The sequence below is a fragment of the Leishmania panamensis genome (assembly GCF_000755165.1).
Source record: "Leishmania panamensis strain MHOM/PA/94/PSC-1 chromosome 7 sequence".
Lineage (NCBI taxonomy): Eukaryota > Euglenozoa > Kinetoplastea > Trypanosomatida > Trypanosomatidae > Leishmania > Leishmania panamensis.
Window position 1 is genome coordinate 246766 of NC_025886.1, and position 19488 is coordinate 266253.

A 19488-nucleotide genomic window follows, 5' to 3' on the forward strand; every position below is an offset into this window, starting at 1 on the left:
AATATCATCAAAGTGAAGGGGTCGCTTATTGCCTCTCCCTTCTCTTTTTTTGGTAACCATCGCTAACAGTATCATTCGCTCTCACCCTCCCCGCCTTGCATGTCCGTGTAAAGTGCGCCCTTATTTCTCTTTCGTTTGCCCATTTCTTCCGCTTCTCTCTCTCTCTGTGTTTCTGACGCCTTTTTTTCCCCCGTGTAGCCCTGGCCCGCTCTTTGGGGAAGGGGCGTTTCTCGACCTCTCGGGTGTGTATCTGAAATAAGCGCCGCCGCCTCCTCTCTTCCTCTCTTCCTCTTGTTCTCTCCCTCTCTGTCTATTCCTCTACTAAGACGGCTTCCCCCCTTTTTGGTCTTCTCTCGTGCGATACCCTCGATTAGATCTCCCCCGGTCTCTCTCTTTCTTTCTCCACCTCGGCCTATATTCGGTTTCTCTGGACATACCACATTATTTCTTTATTGGTTTGCTCAATTGCTGTCCTTGCAGTGGCACGAGGGGAAAGGGGGTGCGCGTACATACATACACACACACAAAAGGTAAAAGGTGGACAGGAGATTGGCGGAGGGGGACAGCTGCTCTGCAAGGAGGTCTCTCTCTCTCTCTCTCCTCGTGCGTGTGCGTGTGTGCAGTTTATCTACCGTTTGGTTTGTGGAGCTTTTCGCTGCAGTATTCTCTTCCTTTCATTTGTTGGTGCCGTCGGCCAGCCTTCTCCCTTTCTCTCTCTGTTGTTCTTCTTCTTCACCCGCTCTCGTTGTTCTCGCGACTCTCACTTCTTTTCATTTTTTTTTGTGCTCCGGTCAGCCCGCCTTCTCCCCTCTTTCTAACCTTCTCGTGTGTTTGTCCAGCCTCTGCCGCGCTCTCTCTCCCTCACTTTGGGTCTTCAGCACTTGCCTTCGCGAGGGCATAGGCACAACGTATCACTTGCACCCAGAGAGAGAGAGAGACAAGCACACAAGAAAAAGCGAAAAAAAAAACACGTGCAGGTAATAACTGTTGTCGACTGTGTCGTCGTTGATTTGTCTCTTTCTTTGCCCCCCCCCTCTCTCTCTCCCTTTGTTATTCGTTGCGGTCTTTCTCGTTTATTCTTCCACCTAAGCGCGTCCCTGGAACAGCGCTTCTACCCTCCACCCCTCTTTCTCTTATTGCCCCCCCCCCTCTCCCCCCGCCTCTTCATCTGCTCTGATGAAATAACGTATCAAATTTTTCTTCTTCCTTTTCTCGCTTCGCTCTGACTTACCCCCGCTCCTTTCTTTCGCCTTTGCCCCTTTTTTCTTCAGCACTCGACTCCCCCCTTTCCTGTCCCCCTCCCCCCTTTGCGCTTCTTCTGCTTCGTTGTTGGCTTCGCCCCTCTTTCGCTTTCCTTTTCCCTTTTCTTCCTACTGTTCCCGTCCCTCGTCACGCCTGGCTGTTGTTCTCGTGTTCTTGTTGGCGTTCCCTCTCGTCTCCCGTCTCTCTCTCATCTCTCTCTCCTTTGTGTCACGTGCCCGCGCGTGTGTATTATTTTGACGCTCCCCTCCCTCTTCTTGTGTCTGACGTCTTTAGTGTTCTCCCTTTGTCCCTGCCGCTTTGTTTTTCTTGGTTGTGCGCGCCTGTGCGTGTGTGTACGTCTTTGCGGCGTTCGGCTTCTCTCTCCCCTTCTCCGCATCTTTTTCCTTGTTTTTTCCCCTTCTTGTTTGAGGTCGCGTAAGTCACACAGCAAGCAGCAAGAAGAGGAGCCACCCTAATCCCACCACCACCACCACCATTTCCACATTGTAGTGGGTGAGCACGGGAGGTGTACCGACCCAGTTTTTCTCTCCCGCTCTCGATCTCTTACGGCTGCTCTCTCTTTGTGTGTGCGCATCACCTACTCTCCACTTTGCATGAGGCGTGAAAGGCGAGATACCGGATCCCTCCTTTTGCCTTCGCTCCGCATCTCCTCTCTAGCACATCCGCTCCGGTACACACACACACACACACACATACACGCACGCACACGTAACGCCTATACACGCGGAGAATTTTCCTTTCACCTCTGTGGCCGTCTTTACCTCCTTTTTTTCTTCTACTGCGTAGGCACGTGTATTCAAATATACGCATCATCCAAAGCTTCTCTCTATATTTATCTCTCTATGACGAGAGAGAGAGGGAAAGTAACCAAATCAGTCTTTGCTCGATTCATCTTGCTCTTGCTCTCTCATACTTGATGTACTTTCCTCTCACCGCTGTGCGTCTCTCTTTCTCTCTCTCCCTCTCCTTATGTGTGCGTGTGTGTCTGGCATACAGAGACTGTCTTACCTCTCCTCTCTTGCATGGCTCTTCGCTTTTCCCTCTCTTTTCTGGTGTACGCCTTCTTTTCTTCGCTCCCGACCCTTCCTCTCTTTCCCCCATTGCTGTTCAGTGCGTCTGTGTTTGTGTGGCAGCTTATCCCTCTTTCTTTCATTCTCTCTGAGTGCGCCTTTTTTCGCCCGAAACTCTCTCGCTGTGTTGCGTCTGTGACTGTGGCATCTCTCCCTCCCTCCCTGTGTGCGTGTTGTTGTTTTTCCCTCGTTGAAGTCTCTACGCTTCGACCCCCCCTCCCCCCTCTCTCTCTCCCTCCTACCTAGACTACGGTCTTTTACATTTTGTGCTGTCTTTCCCCCACTCTGTTGTTGCTGCTCAGTAGCAGACAAGGGCCGATACTTTGTGGTGTCTTCTCGCTCGAGGCTTTCTTTTCCCTCCTGTGTTTCTCTCCGTTCGACCTCCTAATCCTTTACCCCCTCCCTCCCTTCTCTGGCTCTTCCTCTCTCTTTCTCTCTCCGTGTGCGCGCTTGTGTGTTTCGGTTTCTTCATCAGCTAGAGCTGTTTCTCTCTCCCTCTCTCTCTTTTCCACCCCACCCCACCATCTCTGCAGCGTTGTGTCCGCCGTGTGTGTGTGTGTGTGTGGCTGGGCTGGGCTGGGCTGGTTTCCAAGGAAAGCGCATTCCACGTAAGCGTGTCTGTTCATACGACAGCACCAACGTGCTCTTGTGCCGTCTTGTACTCCTGCAGCTTCACACATACCCACACCCACACACCCAACCACACACACACACACTTTCTCTTGCTAGAGCGTCTGCCGTGCGCCCCAACTCGCACGGCAGCGCGACGGAGAAGGGAGGGAGTTGAAGGGCGGAGAAAAAGCGCAAAAGCGATGCCGCTGATTTCGGTGCGTCCCGAACCTCCCGGAGCGGACGGGATTTGTGTACGGCGCGCTCGCTCCTTGTCGTCGCGCCGCGCTGCCGCCGCGGCTGCCTCAGCGCAGCCCTCCACAGTGACAGGAACGCCCCCGGCGCTTTCGATGAAGCCCATGTATTTCCCTCTGCGTTCTTCACAAACAAAGAGCGGCGTTGGTGGCCCGGTCATCGAGCAGAGGAGTCCTGACAGCACCGCTGGTGACTTTGGCAACGACGGCGTGGGTGTGACTGTGATGGGCACGGCGCCGCTAACAGAGCTGGTGGACGTGGACGCGATGACCACCTCACACGCTTACGCCTCGCACAAGTTGCATGCATTGGATAAGCGCCTCAAGTGTGGTGCCGGAAGCATTGCAGTACCGCTCTCCACCGCCGTTATTTTGCCGAGTGTAACGGAGCTAACGAACCAAGCCGAGGCTCTGGATTCGCCGCCCTCGGCGATGTCGCCCATATCGGCTATGCGACGCGCTATGGAGAAAGGTGCGCGCCCAATGCGCCGCCCGCACGAAGCGTCCGCTGCCTCCCCTCTTACACACGCTCGGAGCGGCAGTGGTGGAGATCGCGACGAGGCCGCCAAGGCAACAGCGTTGCGGCGCGACGTTGTGCGTCGTACCTTGTCATTGCTGGGGCTTCCCACCTCCACCGGCGTCTCTGCCGGTGTGGATCGTTGCGAGGCTGCGGTGGAGTCACCCTCTCAGGTTCCGGAGGACGGGGTTGGCGTCGGCGAGCACGCTCGCGTCACGACATCGTCGCAGGCTAGTGTCAGGGACCGCTTGGGATCAGCATTAGCACCTGAAGTGCTCTCGCCATCCGCGGCAGTGGCCCCGAGGACGCCGGCCGAGAGAACGCAGGTCAATACCGACGCCGAGTTCCCCTGCTCGCCGGTGGTGAGGACGTTTGGTGCCTTTCTGCAGCTTATGCAGCCAGCACCACCACCCCCAATCCCCATTGTGTCACTGTCAGACAGTCAGACGGCACGCTCAGAGCCGTGCTCAACAGTACGAGACAACGTGGCAGGAAACGGCCAGCAGTTTCCCACCATTCCTCCTCTGCCGCCGCCGCTGCCTCTGCCGCCACCGTACGGGGAGACTCCGGCTCCGCAGCCAGCCTTTGGCGCCGGTACCTTCGCCTCTGCGCAGGACCTCGTTGCACATGTGCGACTGCTACTGCCATGGATGGTCTTTGCATCAAAGAAGCGGCGCCGCGTGGTTGGTGGGGCAGACGGCCTCGCTGATGACTTGGCGATGTCCCTACTGTCGCTGTCCTCGCTTCCGATCCCTGCCGCCTTGGAGCGCACCACACGTGCGGATTCATCGTCGTTTTCGCAGCCGCAGCAGCGCGGTGCGCCGCCAACGCGCTCTGCCGCCATTACATGCCGCTCCACTTTCGTTGACGGCGAGGTTACTCTCGTCAGCGACCACGTGGACGCGGTACTGCCGACGTGGGCGTACCTCTCTTCACACATCGCGGACGCCGTCCCGCCAATGCACGTCATATCGGTCCCCACTGTTGCTGTTGTGAGGGACGACTCCCTGACAATAGCCTCAACAGGGAGCTGCCACCACCACAGCAGCATGGCCAACTCCATCGTTGGTGGGGTGGCGACCTCGTTATCGTCGACGGCAGCGACCCCGCTCATTGTGGACGAGCTCGTGGATCGGCAGTCGTGCTTGTACCCTCACGGGCTGGCGGATGCCTGCGCGCTGGCTCAGCTACGGCGGCTGAAGCCAAAGACGGCGACCGCAGGTGCATCGGCGCAGAGCTCTCTACGCTTTCTGCGGCTGGAGCTGCAGGTTGATGTGCAACATATCCCTCCCACGGTGAGGGGTGTGGCACCGGCCGAGCGGCAGTGCATGCTGGATCAAGCCCTCGCCGAGTTCACGCTGACGGGCGTGTTGCCCACGACCGTACTGCGAGGCGTACTGAATGACGCTGCACTGCGGTTGTTGGCCAGCGTGGACGAGCAGGTGTTGCGACAGGTGGCCGGGGAGGTGGACCTGGCTAGTCAAGCGGAGGTCAACTCCCATGACGGCGATGCATCGAGCACCTTGGCAGTGCCCACTGTCGCTGCTCAAGCCCATCGCCAGCGTGTCGTGCCGCTCAGCCTCCATGTTCACACGCATCAAGGGGAGCCGGGTGGTGCTTCTTCGCACACCCCAGCAGCCTCCCTCATCTCTGGCGAAACCGGCTCGCTGCGCCACCTACCGACGGGGCTCACAACCACACCGACGCGACTGATCCTCACAGTGCTCGTGCACGTACAGCAGACTTCCGCAACGTCCACCGCTTCTGAGGCTCAGGAGACGCCGGCGACGAACAATGAGCAAAAACTGCAGGCAAATGAAGAAGGCCGCGAAGGCGCGTCAGTGACGATGGAGGCCCCTTCCTCGTCCACCGCTGCAGGTGCGACGGCTCGGATGGACGACAACGCCGGCGTGTCCTTGGCTAGCACCATTGTACCACATCTTTTCCCACTCACCTTCGGGCTGTCACGCTTCACGACGAAGCTCTCTCTATCCAGCGCTGTTGACTACGATGTGCAGCACACCACAAAGAGGACCAGTAGCGCTGAGAGCCCATCAAGTGGTACCGCGGAGGCTGTGGAAGAAGAAGCCGCCGCCGTTTCAGCGGGGATCTCAGGGCTGCGAACAGCAGAGTCCCGTGGAGCCACAATTGCGACGACGACTGAGGAGGGCCCACGCATCGCTCGAGCACGAGGGGCGGCGCAGCCGTGGGCGTGGCAGGACATCTCCCTTGGCTCTGTGCGGGCGTGGTGCGGCCTAGCAGAGCTGAAGCCGCTTCCCACCTCGGCAGCAATGATGTCCTCCTCTTCTCCGCCGGTGTTCTCGCGTGTGGCGCGTGCCGTGGTTGCAGGGGCCGACAGCACGGCAAGCATGAGCACTTTGCTCCCCTCGCAGACGGGGTCGAAGGAGCGGCGATCGCTCAAGAAGGCGCTCCCCGAAGCCGCCACCACAGTTTCTACCGCAGAGGAGGACGTAGTTGTCGCGGCTGCCGCCGCCGCTTCTGCGAGCCAGGGAGTCAGCGGTACCGCGGCTAAGCAGGAAGTGATTTCTAAGCGTGAGATGAAGGGCCAGTTGGTCGAGGACGACAAGGATAGGGGTGAGTTCGACGACGGCAGCGCCGTTAGCGTGTCACTGCGGCGCTGTGATGTGGCCAAGGAGACGATGGCGCTGACAGCTGCTGTGGAGGCCGTGCGCTGCTGTGTGGACGCGCTGTGCGGACACGCCAGGCGGCTGCGGGTGCTCATGGATATAGTCAAGGATGAGGTGGAAGCTGTTCAGGTAGACTCTGGCAACGGCGGCAATGGCGCGGCCGACTACTGTGGCGTAGAGGGCAGGGAGGAGCACCAGAGGAAGGCACATGCGGGCCGGCGTTGCACTGTGGTGTTCGCGTCGACCGACAGCACTTCCAAGACAGGCGCCACTCCTAGCCACCGTTGCGTCAGCGATCGCGCTTACATGCAGGACATCATGGTGGCTGTTCAGCAGATGCTCGGGTACGGGCTAACGCGCTTGATTATGACCTGCCTTTCCGCACCAGAGTCCGCCGAAGACAGCGAGGCGTCTACCACGGCGGAGAATGCGGCTGACTGCGATGCCGAGAAGCGAAATGCGGGCCCTCGCTCCGTCCTCTTTTCCATGCTCGCTAGCGCCGAGGGCAGCGATGACAGCGACGTGACGCCCACGTGCAGCATTGCGCAGCAGCTGCGACGCCGGTTCTCTGTGTACGGCCGCTACCTTACAGAGCGTGTGTGTGCCCCGCTGGAGGAGCTCGAGATGCTCTTTGTAGAATGCACCAGCAGCGCCTCCACGACGCCAAGGACCACTACGGCGACGCCCACCATCTTGAAAGACGGCAACGGAAGTCCGAGTGACGTGTCGAGCCCCACGCGTCAGGCGGTCCTAGGGGCACAGGTGATGTTGAAGGAAACGCGCCGCCACCGCCGCCGCGCTGCGGGCGTAGATGCTTCACAGGACGAAGTGAAGTGGAGTGGTGCCGAGAAGACCGAGGAGGCGGACGAGTATGCTGTCGACTCCACCGTGCTGCCTGCCTTATCCGTTGCGAAGGCGGCGGTGCAGCTCTGCCGCATGATGGCTGGCACATCTGCCCCGCTGTGCGATGCTGGCGCTGTTGCTTCTGGCAAGGAGTTTCCAAGGGGCCAGCACATGCCCATGGGGGCTACCAGCAGCGGTGCTTTGGCGACGATGTCGGACCCGGTCTCGCTAATTCAGCGCCACGACCGTCGGAACTACCGCGCCATCTCACGCTCACCTTTCGCCTCCATACGCATGGCCGGTGCCGCCGCCGGCGCTCTTCATTCCCTGCACGGGCGCGTTGCCTCCCTGGTTGACGCCATTACCAGAGGGCGGCGACTACTTGAGGCGGAGGAGCAACGGTGGGCAACGCTGCAGGAGCCGCTGGCCTGCCTGAGGGAGTACTGGGGCGACATACGAGTGATCATCAACAAGGAGCGTGTCCAACGGTGTGAGGTAACGCTGTCGTCGCTGGTTGCCTTGGAGAGGCAGGTGCGAGGCACCCTGGCGATGGAGGAGGTACGTGGGTGGTCATCGATTGTGGAAGAAGAGATCACTTCGGCCGCTGAGGCTGAGTCCGCATCAGCTGTGGCTGTTGAGCTCGGCAAACTCACTGTTTCAGCGAGCCAGTCTCGTACGTTCAGCCAGCGCTGCGTTGTCCAGTTGCCCATACGGACTCCGGTAGCCACGCTGCCGTTGATGCGGGACCTTAGTAAAGCCGACTTGTCCCCAGAGCAGTCGCTCGAGGTACCGCAGCGAACGACGATGGCGGAGGAGTGCAAGGAAGAGCGAGCAACAGCGGGCTCAGACGAACATTCGGAAGTGGAGGTGGAGGAGTGGCTGCTAAAGCCATTGCTGCCGAAGCGGTCGCACCTGTTAGACGTCGAGCGAGACGAGCCACAGGTGGCGGCGGAGGGCGAGCTGCAAGACACTTTCGTTGGCGACGCCATTGTGGTCGAGAGTGGCGGCGATGACAGCATTGAGGCATCGACCGAGAAACTGGATAACCAACCTGTTGAGTTCGCCGAGACAATGACGTCACCTCCGTTATCTCTCCTCTCCACCGCAGCGTCCAACAGCCTCACCGCTACCCCAACACCGAAGCAGATGCCCCAACACAGCCAACTGAAGCAGAATGGTCTCGCGAAACGGTCACGCCAGGCTCCGACGACGCAGCCACAGTCACAGACTCAGTCTCGCGGCAAGGCATCATGTTCACGTACGCAGGTATCGCAAGGCAGCTCTACGCCTCCAATATCTCTGCCACACTCGAGGTCATTGGCGGCAGCATCAAGCAGCTTGGCGCGACTGTCGCAGCGGCGAGGCGCCGCCGCCGCTGATGCTAGCACCCGTGCTGTGGTGTCTATGGAGGGTGCACTCGCACTAGTTCCACTGAACGTGGATGTGATAGTCCTCCGCCAGGCCACCCCGTTCGTGGCCGTCGGGGTTGCTCTTTTCCTTCTTCTTCTTTTCCTGTAAAGGCGGCTAGGATGGATCGTACGCGTCACAGAACGCCACTGCTGCTGCTGCTGCTCTTGGTGCTGCGCTACGCTCGCAAACGCGTGCGTGTATCCGCAGAAGTGCCTTTCCTTCGCTTTTATCCTTTTTTCCTCTCTCCAGCTACTCACGTGGTTCCCTGCATGCGCCGTGGCTTTTCTGCTCTCTTTTAACGCCCTTCGACCAGCCACGCCCGCACACACTCTCCGCTACGTGAACACAGAGGGAAGGCGCAAACTCATCCACCCATACACACATCAGATTTGCGGCAGCCACGTCACCGCCGTCTTGTCTCTTCTTCGCTCCTTTCACCTGGCATGTTGTGCATCCCCCCTCTCCCCCTTTTCCTTCCTGAAGTTATGCGCGCGACACGGTTCTCTTCGTCCAATCACTTCTTCTTCCCCAATTCCTTCGTATTTGCGTGTCTCTTCCTCGACCCCCCACCACTTACTTTTCTCTCTCTCTCGTTCTTTTGGTTTCTCAGACTCCGTTGATCATGAGTAGCAGTATCATCATGACGCAACGTCTTCCTCCCTCTCTCCGGAAGAATGCCGACTGTTGCGTCGTGTGGGTTTCTGTGTTACTTTGTCTCTCTTTTCTTTCCCCCTCAGCGCAGACTGCGTCTCTCCCTTGGTGGAGCAGCTGTTCTCTCCCTCCTCCCCTGTATACTTCAGCTTCTGAGCTTTTTCCATCTTGTCAGAGACACTCCCCTCTTCCTCACCCCAGTGACGGGTGCCACAGCGGCTGAGGAGAACACGCGTGGGGAGTATCCCGAGCGTGCACGCGTGTTTGAGAGCGTGAGCGAATCACTTGCATGCACTCCCCTTTCCTCTTCCCATGAGAGACAGCCGTTTGCCCGCTTATGTGGTCTGTGGTGTTATTTGTTCTCTCCCCCTTTCGCTGTCTCTCTCCCTCTCTCTGTCTGTGCGTGTGTGTGATGAAGCGTCTCGCGCAGCAGTAGACGAACGTGGGGATGAACGCGTAGGAAATCAAAGGGAATGCACGCAAGCTCAGGAACGAGAGAAGACACCGCTGTGGTGCGCATTTTTCTCGGTCGTTTTTCTCCCTTTTCTTTCAGAGAGGGGGGCACCGCCAGCACTGCCAGCATACGCGTATATGCGTGACTCTGGAAGTGGGCTGCGCGTACGCCACGGGTTGTGGAAGGCGGGAGGGGGGGGGGTGGGGGCACGGAGTCGGCACGCGTTGGAGAGCCCCTTTGCGTCGCCGACTGCTGCTTCTCGATTGCCTGTGTCTCACTCCTGCACTCCACAAGGAAGGGGATGGTGGTGGTTCTGGCGTGAGTGCCTATGTTTTTTCCCTCGCTGACGTCCGCATCACCACCTCTACCGTCAACCTTGACGTCTCTCTTTTTCCCCCTCTCTTCCGTCTCTTGACGCCTGTTGACTTCTCTCGCACCTCGCTGCCAGCCTTTTCACGCCCACTCAAATATCCCCCCCTCCCCCCCACACACACACTCACACGTGCAGAGGTGTTGAGGGAAACAGCACTGTCCATCTTTACTCACCTCCATCAGAGTCTACCCAAGGCTTTACCTCTACTCTGCTCCCTTTCTTATCTCTGCACACGCGAGTTGGCCCACGCGCATCTCTCTCTGTGTGTGAGAGAGTGTGAGTCTCTGTCTGACTGTGGCTGTGTGCGCGTAGGTGTAAGGTCTTGTGGGAGAAGGGCCAGCGCCAAGCTCTCGCGTGTATCTACTCTGCACCCCCCCCTCCCTCCTCGCCCCCGCTGCCCAGGCTCGTCAATCTACCACACCGGCTCCACCTTATCCGCAGGGACACACACGGGGTGATAAAGGGACCGAGAAAAAAATGAGCCACAAATACATCTTTAAGTACATCATCATCGGCGACATGAGCGTTGGAAAGAGCTGCCTCATGCACCTCTTCACCGAGCAGCGGTACCGCAAGGACCTGCTGCACACCATTGGGGTCGACTTTGGCACCACAGTCATCGACATCAACGGCGAGCTTGTGAAGCTGCAGATGTGGGACACAGCCGGGCAGGAGCGCTTCCGCTCTGTCACGCGCGGCTACTACCGCGGCGCAGCCGGCGCGCTACTCGTGTATGACATTAGCCGACGATCCACCTACGCCCACATCGGCACTTGGCTGACGGATGCTCGGCTGAACACGGGGCCCGAGACGGTGTTCATCCTCGTAGGCAACAAGTCAGACCTGGAGGAGCAGCGAGAGGTCTCGTACGAGGAGGCAGCCCAGTTTGCAGCGGAGCACAATCTGCTGTTTGTGGAGTGCAGCTCGCTAAACGGCAGCAACGTCGAGGAGGTCTTCCTGTCTACGGCGCGCCGCATTCACGAGAAGGTGAAGAGTGGTGTGATGAGCCCAGTCGATCCGGAGAGTGGCGTGCAGCTGCACGCCGCCGCCATTCCCACCTCAACCGCAAACAGTGGCCAGGCCGGGGGTCCAGTTGATTTGACGACTGTCAAGAGTGGCGGCGTCGCTGGTGCGGCGGAGTCGAGCTGCTGCTAGGGGGGAGGCTCCTCTTGCTTCTGCTCCTGTTCCCCACGCCCCAACCCACATACACATGCATACATATGCATATATATATATAAATATATATATATATGCATATCAGCAGTAGAGGAAAGGCAAGAGAGTGTTTGTGTGCGTGTGTGTGTGTGTGTGCCCGGGGAGGGGCAGGGCTCAGGTGGGCTTACCTCTTTCTGCGCACGCCCACACGTGTGGTACGTGTAGGCATGACAGGAAGGCATGGGTGAGGGGGCAAGGGCGGACGAGGAGTGTTTTTGAAGGGAAGAGGGGAAGAGTAGTCGTAGTTGTTGAACTGGCCAGCAAGCTCCGAGTGACGACAGTGTGTTGGCATGTGTCGGGGAAGGGCTTTGTCGTAACCAGGTGTGTTGTACTCTTCTCGCGCCCCGTCGTTCAACCCCAACGTGATTTCCGTCCTTCGTCATTTCTTGACCAGACTTTTCTCATCATTTGGTCTCCCCCGCTTCTCTTTGCTATTCTGAGCAGAGAGGGGAGAGCGAAGGAGCGTAGGACTGAGGTGGAGATGATGATGACGATGATGGACGCACGAATCGTCTCCTTATTTTAGTCTTTTCCAACCGCGCACGGGCCTCCCCCCTTTCCCCTGCTCGCTTCTTGCTTTCTCCACTGTTCTCTCTTCCTTCCTTGTGGTTCTCTTTTCCATTGTGCTCTCCGCCGCAGCTGCGTGTGCACGCGCCAGTCGCCCGCTCGCCCCCCCCCCCCCCCCATCGAGGGGATCGGCCAGTGACGGGGCTGTAAGGAGAGGCGGCTCGTGGTGGAGGTAATAATGAGGCGACATCACACATACACCCATGTGCTTGGTCGGTGGTATTTTGCCATTCCCGAGACATCCTCCTATTCACTGTATTGTGCTCTCCCGCTTCGCCCCTCTCCGTTGGCCTTTCTGTTGTTCTTCTCGAGACTGCGAGGAAGACGCATGACGTGACGCCCCTGGCGCCATTATCAGAGCGGCACTACACTCTACGGTCACTGATGCTGCATGCACTTTACGCATGTCGGATGTACCTGTCAGCAAGTTATGGGCATCGTATGCTCGTGTGGTGTGTGTGTGTGTGTGTGTGGCAGTACAGGTGCCTTCTTCTCACCATGCGCTTGGTGTCGCTAATAGTGGGGGCAGTCACCGTGAACTCCTACGGAGTCGTACCGCCTGGAGGCCGCCACCCCCCCATTGCCTGGCCCTCTCCATAGCCGTCCCACGTGCCCATGGCAGTCATTCAACCAGGCTGAGTAGAGTGCCACCCCGATCTCCGTCTTTCTACACATATGCGCCGCTACCGAGTTGCCTCCCCCTCTCTTTCTCCCTTTTTTTTTGCCGCACTGCACTGCGCCGCCCATCCCTCTCAGTCTCGGTGCTGTGCGTCCTCGCCTCTCTTTTGCCGCGCCACCCCGCGTTGCCTTAGACAAAACCCAGGCGCGCACGCCATCATCCCCAGCGCGACGCACAGCGAAGAAGAGACTCACTGCTGCTCAACTCCCACTGTACAGTGGCTCCTCCCATCAGAGAGACGAAGGACACCCTTCCTATCCCCCCCCATACTCACCGCCCATCCTCCCAGCGTCATGCCCCCATCGCGCGTCCGCAAAGAGGAGGCGGAGCTCCGCCAGATCGCGAAGAAATCACGACTGGCTCGCAGGGAGGCTCAGCAGCGCGAGCGGAAGCAGCATCAGCGTGCGCGACGCGCGGCGGCGACGAGCGGTGAGGCGCCACCTGCTGCTGCTGAGCCAGCCGGCGCCTCTGTGAAAAACAGAAGGCGAGGGGCAATCCTCCTCCCACATGAGGTCCAGGAGCTGCGTCAGCGACTCCTGGACGACGATACCGCCGCCGCCAGCTCTGCGTCTGGGTCGGGCTTTCCCGACCGGAAGAAGAAAAAGGCGGAAGCGAAGAAAGCCGCTCGCTCTCCCGCCAGTAAGTCCGCAGGCGCTGCGGGGGCCAGCAGTCACAGCGCCGCCTTTGCCTCCTCCACACTAGTTCCTGCCTACCATCAGGAGGTTCACTTCAAGAAGAAGATGTTCTTCGTGGACGTGGTGCTGCACCACATCCCGCATCAGAAGATCGACATCAGTGAGACGAACGCGAGCCAGCTGGTAGTCGACACGTGCGGCCACACAAAGAGGTATCGCCTCGTGCTGCCGTACCCGAAGGGCATGCGGTGCGACGCCGCGGTGGCCACGTACGAGTTTGAGAACGGCATCCTGCACTGCCGCCTGCCCATCGTGGATGGCACTATCCCGGTCGACCTCGAGGCAGAAAATGAGAGGATGGTCGAGGAAATTCGCCAGCAGAAGGCATTGCGCTTCCGCGTGACTCAGGACGGCGACTTGACGGTTCGCACGCGGCAGGCGCTGCTGGCGCCAACGCCCGTTGCTCAGGCTGCCCTGATAGAGACGAAAAAGGCGGCGGCAGCGGCACGGCGCTGTGACGATGCGGACAACGTCAACGATACCATCAACACCAAGGAGCTAGAGGCGGAGGGGAGGGAAAAGGCGGCTAGCCCCAAGTCTCGGAAGCGCACACGCGACAGCGGCGAGGAGGATAGCAAGGAGATGCAGCAGCTGACCAACTCTGCATCAACGGGGAAAGCGGCGGGTGCGGCTTTGTCGGAGAGCATTGCGCCGAAGGAAGCTGCTGCGGCGTCAAAGCCAGCCACGAAGAAGTCGAAGTCTGATATCTTCGAGGCAGAGCATGCCAAGGCGATGGAGGCTGCAAGGGCAGCCGCTGCCAAGGTGCACCTCTCTCTGCGCGAGCGGGTGAAGCTGGCCAAGACGGTGCAGGCGAACCGCGAGGAGCGCCTGAAGACGCGTTCCCTCCGCAAGGAGCGGAAGGAGGAGCAGAGGCAGCAGTCTTTCCACCGCGTTTTGGAGGAGCAGAAGCGCCAGCTTGTGGCCCGTGCGGCGATGCAGCGATCGGTGCCGCGCCCCACCCCAAAGGCGAACGCGTCGGCAAAGTCGGTGCGCTTTGCCGACGTGTGAGAGGGCGGCTCCCCTCTTCCTCTCACCCTTTTCTCCTCACTCTAGCAGAGGAACTGCACCAAGCAGGCACCTGCCGACGTACAGATGAGGGGATGAGGGCGGCTCACCCCCTCGCACATTTGCTGGGGACGAATGCCTGCTCGCTGAGCGACAGGGGGAGGAAGGGGTCGAACGAGTGTCGATTCTTTAATGGTCAGCACCCCCCCTCTTTCCTTGCCTGCACTGTACTTTCACACCGTACATACCCCTCCCCCCTCCCACACACACACACTGTCGCTCTACCCTTCTCTGTTTCTCTAAGACTACGTAACACGCGCGGTAACGCGCTGCATCGACCGAAAAGAGCGCACAAGGAAGCTGGCAAGGCGACAGAACATTTGCGAGAAAGGCGAAGAAGGGGCACCCCTCCTCCCTCCCCTCTGTCCACCGCCTCCACCACCTCCTCTTCGCAGCATCGGCAAGACTCGAAGGGAAGGGAGCACAACAAGTAAACTGGCTAACGGATGGAGGGAAGAGGGGGGGGGGCTGCCGCTGCTGTTGCCTACACGTAATGTGCCCCCCCCCCCCCCCCCGCTAAGCGGCCCTCTCTGTCACACTCTCTCCCCCTCTTTCTCCCCCCTCTCTCTCGTCCTCGTCGACTTGGGGTGTCTCTCTCCTTCTTGGCATGTGGCGTGTGCACTGCGAGGCATTGGCACACACCCACACCCGCACTCGTGTCTGCTGCTCATTCTGCAGCAAACGCATCAGACCAGATACGCTTAACGCACGGGTGTACGCACGCCTCCCCTCCCCACACCCGCACCTTTGCGAGCTGCCGGCCCTGATGCCCGCCAGACGGGGTACGAGGATCGTTGACACCCGCCCGCAGTCGGTAGCGGACGGGGTGGGCAGCGCTCCTCTTTTGGCGACACTCGCAACGTTGACGGAGCAGGCAGCGGCCATATCAACGTCGACGGCAACCACAACTGCGACAGCAGCGGTGACGGCGCGAGGCTGCCGCGTCGTAGTGTCAGGTGTGGAGGAAATTCAGGTAGCAACGCCGACGAATGGCGGTGGCAGTGACAGCAGTGCTGTGCTTTCTGGAGTGGGGCACTTCAAGGTGCCGGCTGCAGTGCTGCAGCGCATTCCGCAGCAAGGACAGTCTACAGCGGAAACGCACGCGACCAACACCAACACCACCGCTTGCTCAACGGCATCGACGTCAGAGGCGGGCATGCGTGCCGGCGAGCCTGTGCCACTGCCGCAGACTCCCTTCTCAACTCGTGGTGGGACTAGGGGTCGCGCCAAGAGTGCGAAGGCGTCGAGCAGTGACATGTCAGCGCCACCTGCGTCCCTTTCGCGGGCACCGGACTCTCCCACCGTGGCGTCTGAGCTCACATTTGCATCCCAAGAAGGCCTTCCTACCGCCCTCGCGGTCAGTGATGCGGCTGTTTCGACGACGGTGGCGGCCCACACGATGGCCAGCAGCAGCCACGCGCAGGTTGACAGCAAAGAGCGGCTATTGCTGCGGAGACAGCAGAAGCCGGTGGTCTTCTCGCGTCAGTGGCGTCGACATCTCTTCAACGCTACCGCCTCGTCGTCATTGCCTTTGACGTCCAGTAAGCCGATTGCCAGCTCTACCGTCGAGGACGCGCTGCAAGGTCACCGCCAGAGCATTGGCCGGCGTACGCACGGGTGTGTGAGTGAGAGTGGCGCAGACCGCGTCTCTAACGAGGAAGACGATGATAACGAGGATGGCGCATCCCCCTTTGGCAATGCGAGTATCATCAAGCTCAGCCGCACCGAGGACAGAGAAGGTGTGCCTGGCAGACTTCCAGCGGTGCCGCCAAGCAGTGAGTCCGACGATGGCGAGAACCGACTCAGCCTGGAATCATCATCCACGATGCACGCTACGGCTGTTGAGGCACTGGAAGGCAGCCATAACGGTGTGACGCTGCAGTCTTCCGGGGCGCCGACGCGTCGGCAGCGGCACCAACTACGGCAGCGGGCGCAGGAGGAGCGCGAGCACCACCGCGTGCGGCGTCATATGGCTGGATACGATCCTGACTTTCTGAGCCGACAGGAGTCTCAGCTTCACGTGAACAAGAAATGTGGTAGCAGCGAGGAGAGTGAGGCGGAGGACGAGGGGAGTGGCGAGTACTCTTCGGAGGAGACGGCCTACAGCGCATCGTCCACGGCGGAAAGTGAATCGCTCACTTCCCTCAGCGAGGCGGGAGGCGACGAGAAGGCAGAGGAGGCTGAGGAGGATGGAGACACCAATGATGACCTGTTGGGGTCCTCCGCACCTGCGCCGCATGAGGGCCACACTGTGGTCAGTGGCGGCGGGCTCTGCGCTGCGGAGCGTACTGAGCATGAGCGCCATCAGCACGCACAATACAAGGGCAGTACAGTGACACCGCCGCCACTGATCGGCGATGCCCACAACGGCGGCAGCGGCACAGTCTCTACGAGTGCGCGTTCTCTCTTCTTCCAGTCTTTCTTTTTCGCATGCCACGAGATCCGCCTGCACCCCAGTGGCTGCCACCACACCCTCGTCGGACTTCAAGACTCTGTCACCATCAAAGGTCCCTGCGGCATCATCGGCTTTGGTCTTGGCGAAGTTTCTGTCAGCGGCTTCTACCTTGGTCGAAAGCAACTGACCCTGTGGCACGAGGAGCACCGAGCAGTGCTGATGCCCATGAAGCGGCTCAAGACGCGGCACGCGCAGGACATGGAGCTGCCTCAGTGGCCTCGCGTGCCGGCGCCTGCGTGGCCCCCCGGAGGCTTATCGACAGCCGCCGCTGCCGAACCAAGCAGGAGGACGGACGTTGGCGATGTCTTGGGCCATCCACTGAATCCGCTCTACTACCGTGGCGTCTGTGCTGCCTCGGGAATCCGGAAGTCGGCGGTGCTGATTGGCGTTTCAGCAGTGACTGCTGCTCCTGGCACCGGGGAGCCGGACGAGGAGGAGGAGGAGGCCTTCCTGCAGTCACTGCAGTGGGGCTGCGAGTCTGTGTTTGGGGAGGTGGACTGGGACTGGGTGGAGGCGACAGTGCAGAGCTGGCGTAGCCTCTTTTCCAACCAGCTGCCACCAATCCTGCTGATTCTGCAGCCGCCATCCTCCCTGCGCCGGCATGCCGATGAGGGGCCGACGCGGAGGTTTTACCTCACCCGCAAACGGGGCCGTCAGTACGGTACCGCTAGTGGCAAGGCAGAGAGGAACACAAAGGGGGGAGGAGCGCTGCAGGACGCCGCCGCCGCTGCACCGTCGAGCGCGTACATGGACATTCCGTCCTTTGTTGCTCACCGCAGCGAGCCGTCTGTCGATCTCGCCCTCGTACCGAGCATTGTGCCGTCGATCGCAGCGCAGGGCTGCGGCTCTGTCATGGTGCTGGGCTCCGCGAACATCGGCAAGTCGACGCTGTGCCGATACTTGGCAAATACCCTACTCAGTCAGCACGGGCTTTGCTACTGGCTGGATCTCGATGTAGGGCAGCCTGAGTTTGGCGTCCCGGGTCAGCTGACGCTCTCCGTTCTGCGGCGTCCGCTGCTGCGCGCACATGACGCGAGCTGCGCTCAGGTTGTCTCAGCTTTCTTCGTGGGCGGCAGCACCGCGGCACAATGCCCACTGACCGCGGCGAACGCACTAGCAGCCGTGTGTGCGCAGGCACGAGAGGTGAGTAAAGCGCATCCTGTAGTGGTGAACACGCATGGCTGGGTGCTTCAGACGGGTCGCCGTATCTCTGTCGAGGCACTGCGCCGTCTGCGACCACGTCAGGTGATTCACCTGTACAAGGCACAGGAGGAGTTATGGGCCCAGGACACGGCAGCTTTGCTGGATCCGCGCAACGGGCTAAACGCCGAAGTGGTGCAGCGCCGCTTCCTTGTTCGTCACAGGAATGCCAGCTCTGCTGCCGCGGCTGTTGGTGGTGAGCGCGCTGATAAACCTGCAGCGGGCTCGAAGAAGAGGAAGATCAAAGGCGCACCTCCCAGCAGCACGGCGCCGTCGGCACTGTTGCTCTGTCGTCTCCCGTATCCTTACACCCACGAAGAGGCCGTCCAACAGGCGGGGTCCTCTGACCGCGAGTCACCGGTTTCGCCCCCGACTACTGCGAAGGCGCACAAGTGGTGCGGCCAGGTTCACTCGGTTCGTGTGCAGCGCGAGGACACGTACTCGTCGATTGCCCGCATCAAGGCGATGAAAGGCAGTCGTGGGCGGCAGCAGCGGTGGGAGACGTACTTCTCGGCCCTGTTCCGCCATTATGTCGGCAGCACCACCTCTGGCGCGAAGGCGGCGAGCAAAGACTCGAGCCCGGTGGAAGATGAGGCCGAGACGACCCTCCTCGAGGCACCGCTTTCGGCATTGCACTCGATCGTGCTAGCCGAGCGTGATGAAAAGCTCGGCGATGTGCACCTGGCAGGACCCGCGCTGCCCTCCTCGTCTTCCGCAGAGGTGACATCCCCTGTCACTGCCTCTGTGGCTGCTCAGCAGCGGCAAACCCGGCAAACGCACGCGGAGGTGGCCGCTGCGCTGGAGCACGCGGTAGTCGCAGTCCTTTTCCACGCTCGCCCCTCCGCTGCGGCGGCACACGGCCAGTCTAACGGTGGCGAACGGTGGTGTGTCGTGCGCAGTCTTGCCTCCCTTCAAAATGGGTTTCCTGTGTCATGCTACGGTGTTGTGGAGAGCTGCGAGCAGGAGCTCCTGCACGGCGTCGATGCGGCGCAGTACGAGAATGGCGCGAGCTCGTCGGGGGGCGACTCTGCCTTGGCGGGCTGGATTCGCGTCCGTGTACCACTGCGGCCAAGCGTCGTCGCAGCCATGCTCTCTATCCCCGAAGCCGGGCTTGCGGATGTGACCGCCAAGTGGTCCACCAACGTCTCCATCGCCTACAGTGCCGCCCTGCGTAGCGACACCGCCTTTGCCGATACCTGGCGATAACGTGCTCTACTCGCCATTCTTCCCCGCCTGATCGTTTAATGAGTTCCCTTCGTCTTCCCCTACCACTCGTGCTGTCTTTGTTGCCGACGTGCGCGCGCGCGTGTGTGCGGAGGAGCGGGGCTGCCATGATAGGTGAGGGCGCTGCGGAGCAATGCAGCAGCAGTGCACCCACACACGCAGTAAGGTTAATGCGTCAAGAGGTCATCCCGTAACATTACTATAACCCCCCCATCCACAACCTCTTCTCCGTCCCCCTTGGCCACGTGCGAAGGTAAGAGAGCTTCCGTTGACACGTTCAACTGGACCCCTCTCCC

General features: G+C 60.1%; 4 protein-coding genes across 4 annotated transcripts; all 4 read left to right on the plus strand.

The window, feature by feature from the left end:
* Positions 1 to 3292: 3292 nt before the first annotated feature.
* LPMP_070590 (cysteine peptidase B (CPB), putative) lies at positions 3293 to 8722 on the plus strand (the record flags this gene model as incomplete). The annotated part of the gene is made up of 1 exon (XM_010705765.1): positions 3293 to 8722. The coding sequence occupies one exon, from the start codon at positions 3293 to 3295 to the stop codon at positions 8720 to 8722; it is 5430 nt and encodes a 1809-aa protein (XP_010704067.1).
* Positions 8723 to 10569: 1847 nt separating this feature from the next.
* On the plus strand, positions 10570 to 11247 carry LPMP_070600 (ras-related protein rab-14, putative; the record flags this gene model as incomplete). The annotated part of the gene is made up of 1 exon (XM_010705766.1): positions 10570 to 11247. One exon carries the CDS (start codon positions 10570 to 10572, stop codon positions 11245 to 11247), a length of 678 nt encoding a protein of 225 aa, XP_010704068.1.
* A 1599-nt stretch (positions 11248 to 12846) lies between these two features.
* On the plus strand, positions 12847 to 14256 carry LPMP_070610 (hypothetical protein; the record flags this gene model as incomplete). Its single annotated transcript, XM_010705767.1, has 1 exon — positions 12847 to 14256. The coding sequence occupies one exon, from the start codon at positions 12847 to 12849 to the stop codon at positions 14254 to 14256; it is 1410 nt and encodes a 469-aa protein (XP_010704069.1).
* Positions 14257 to 15568: 1312 nt separating this feature from the next.
* Positions 15569 to 19174, plus strand: LPMP_070620 (hypothetical protein; the record flags this gene model as incomplete). Its single annotated transcript, XM_010705768.1, has 1 exon — positions 15569 to 19174. The coding sequence occupies one exon, from the start codon at positions 15569 to 15571 to the stop codon at positions 19172 to 19174; it is 3606 nt and encodes a 1201-aa protein (XP_010704070.1).
* Between the last annotated feature and the right edge of the window lie 314 nt (positions 19175 to 19488).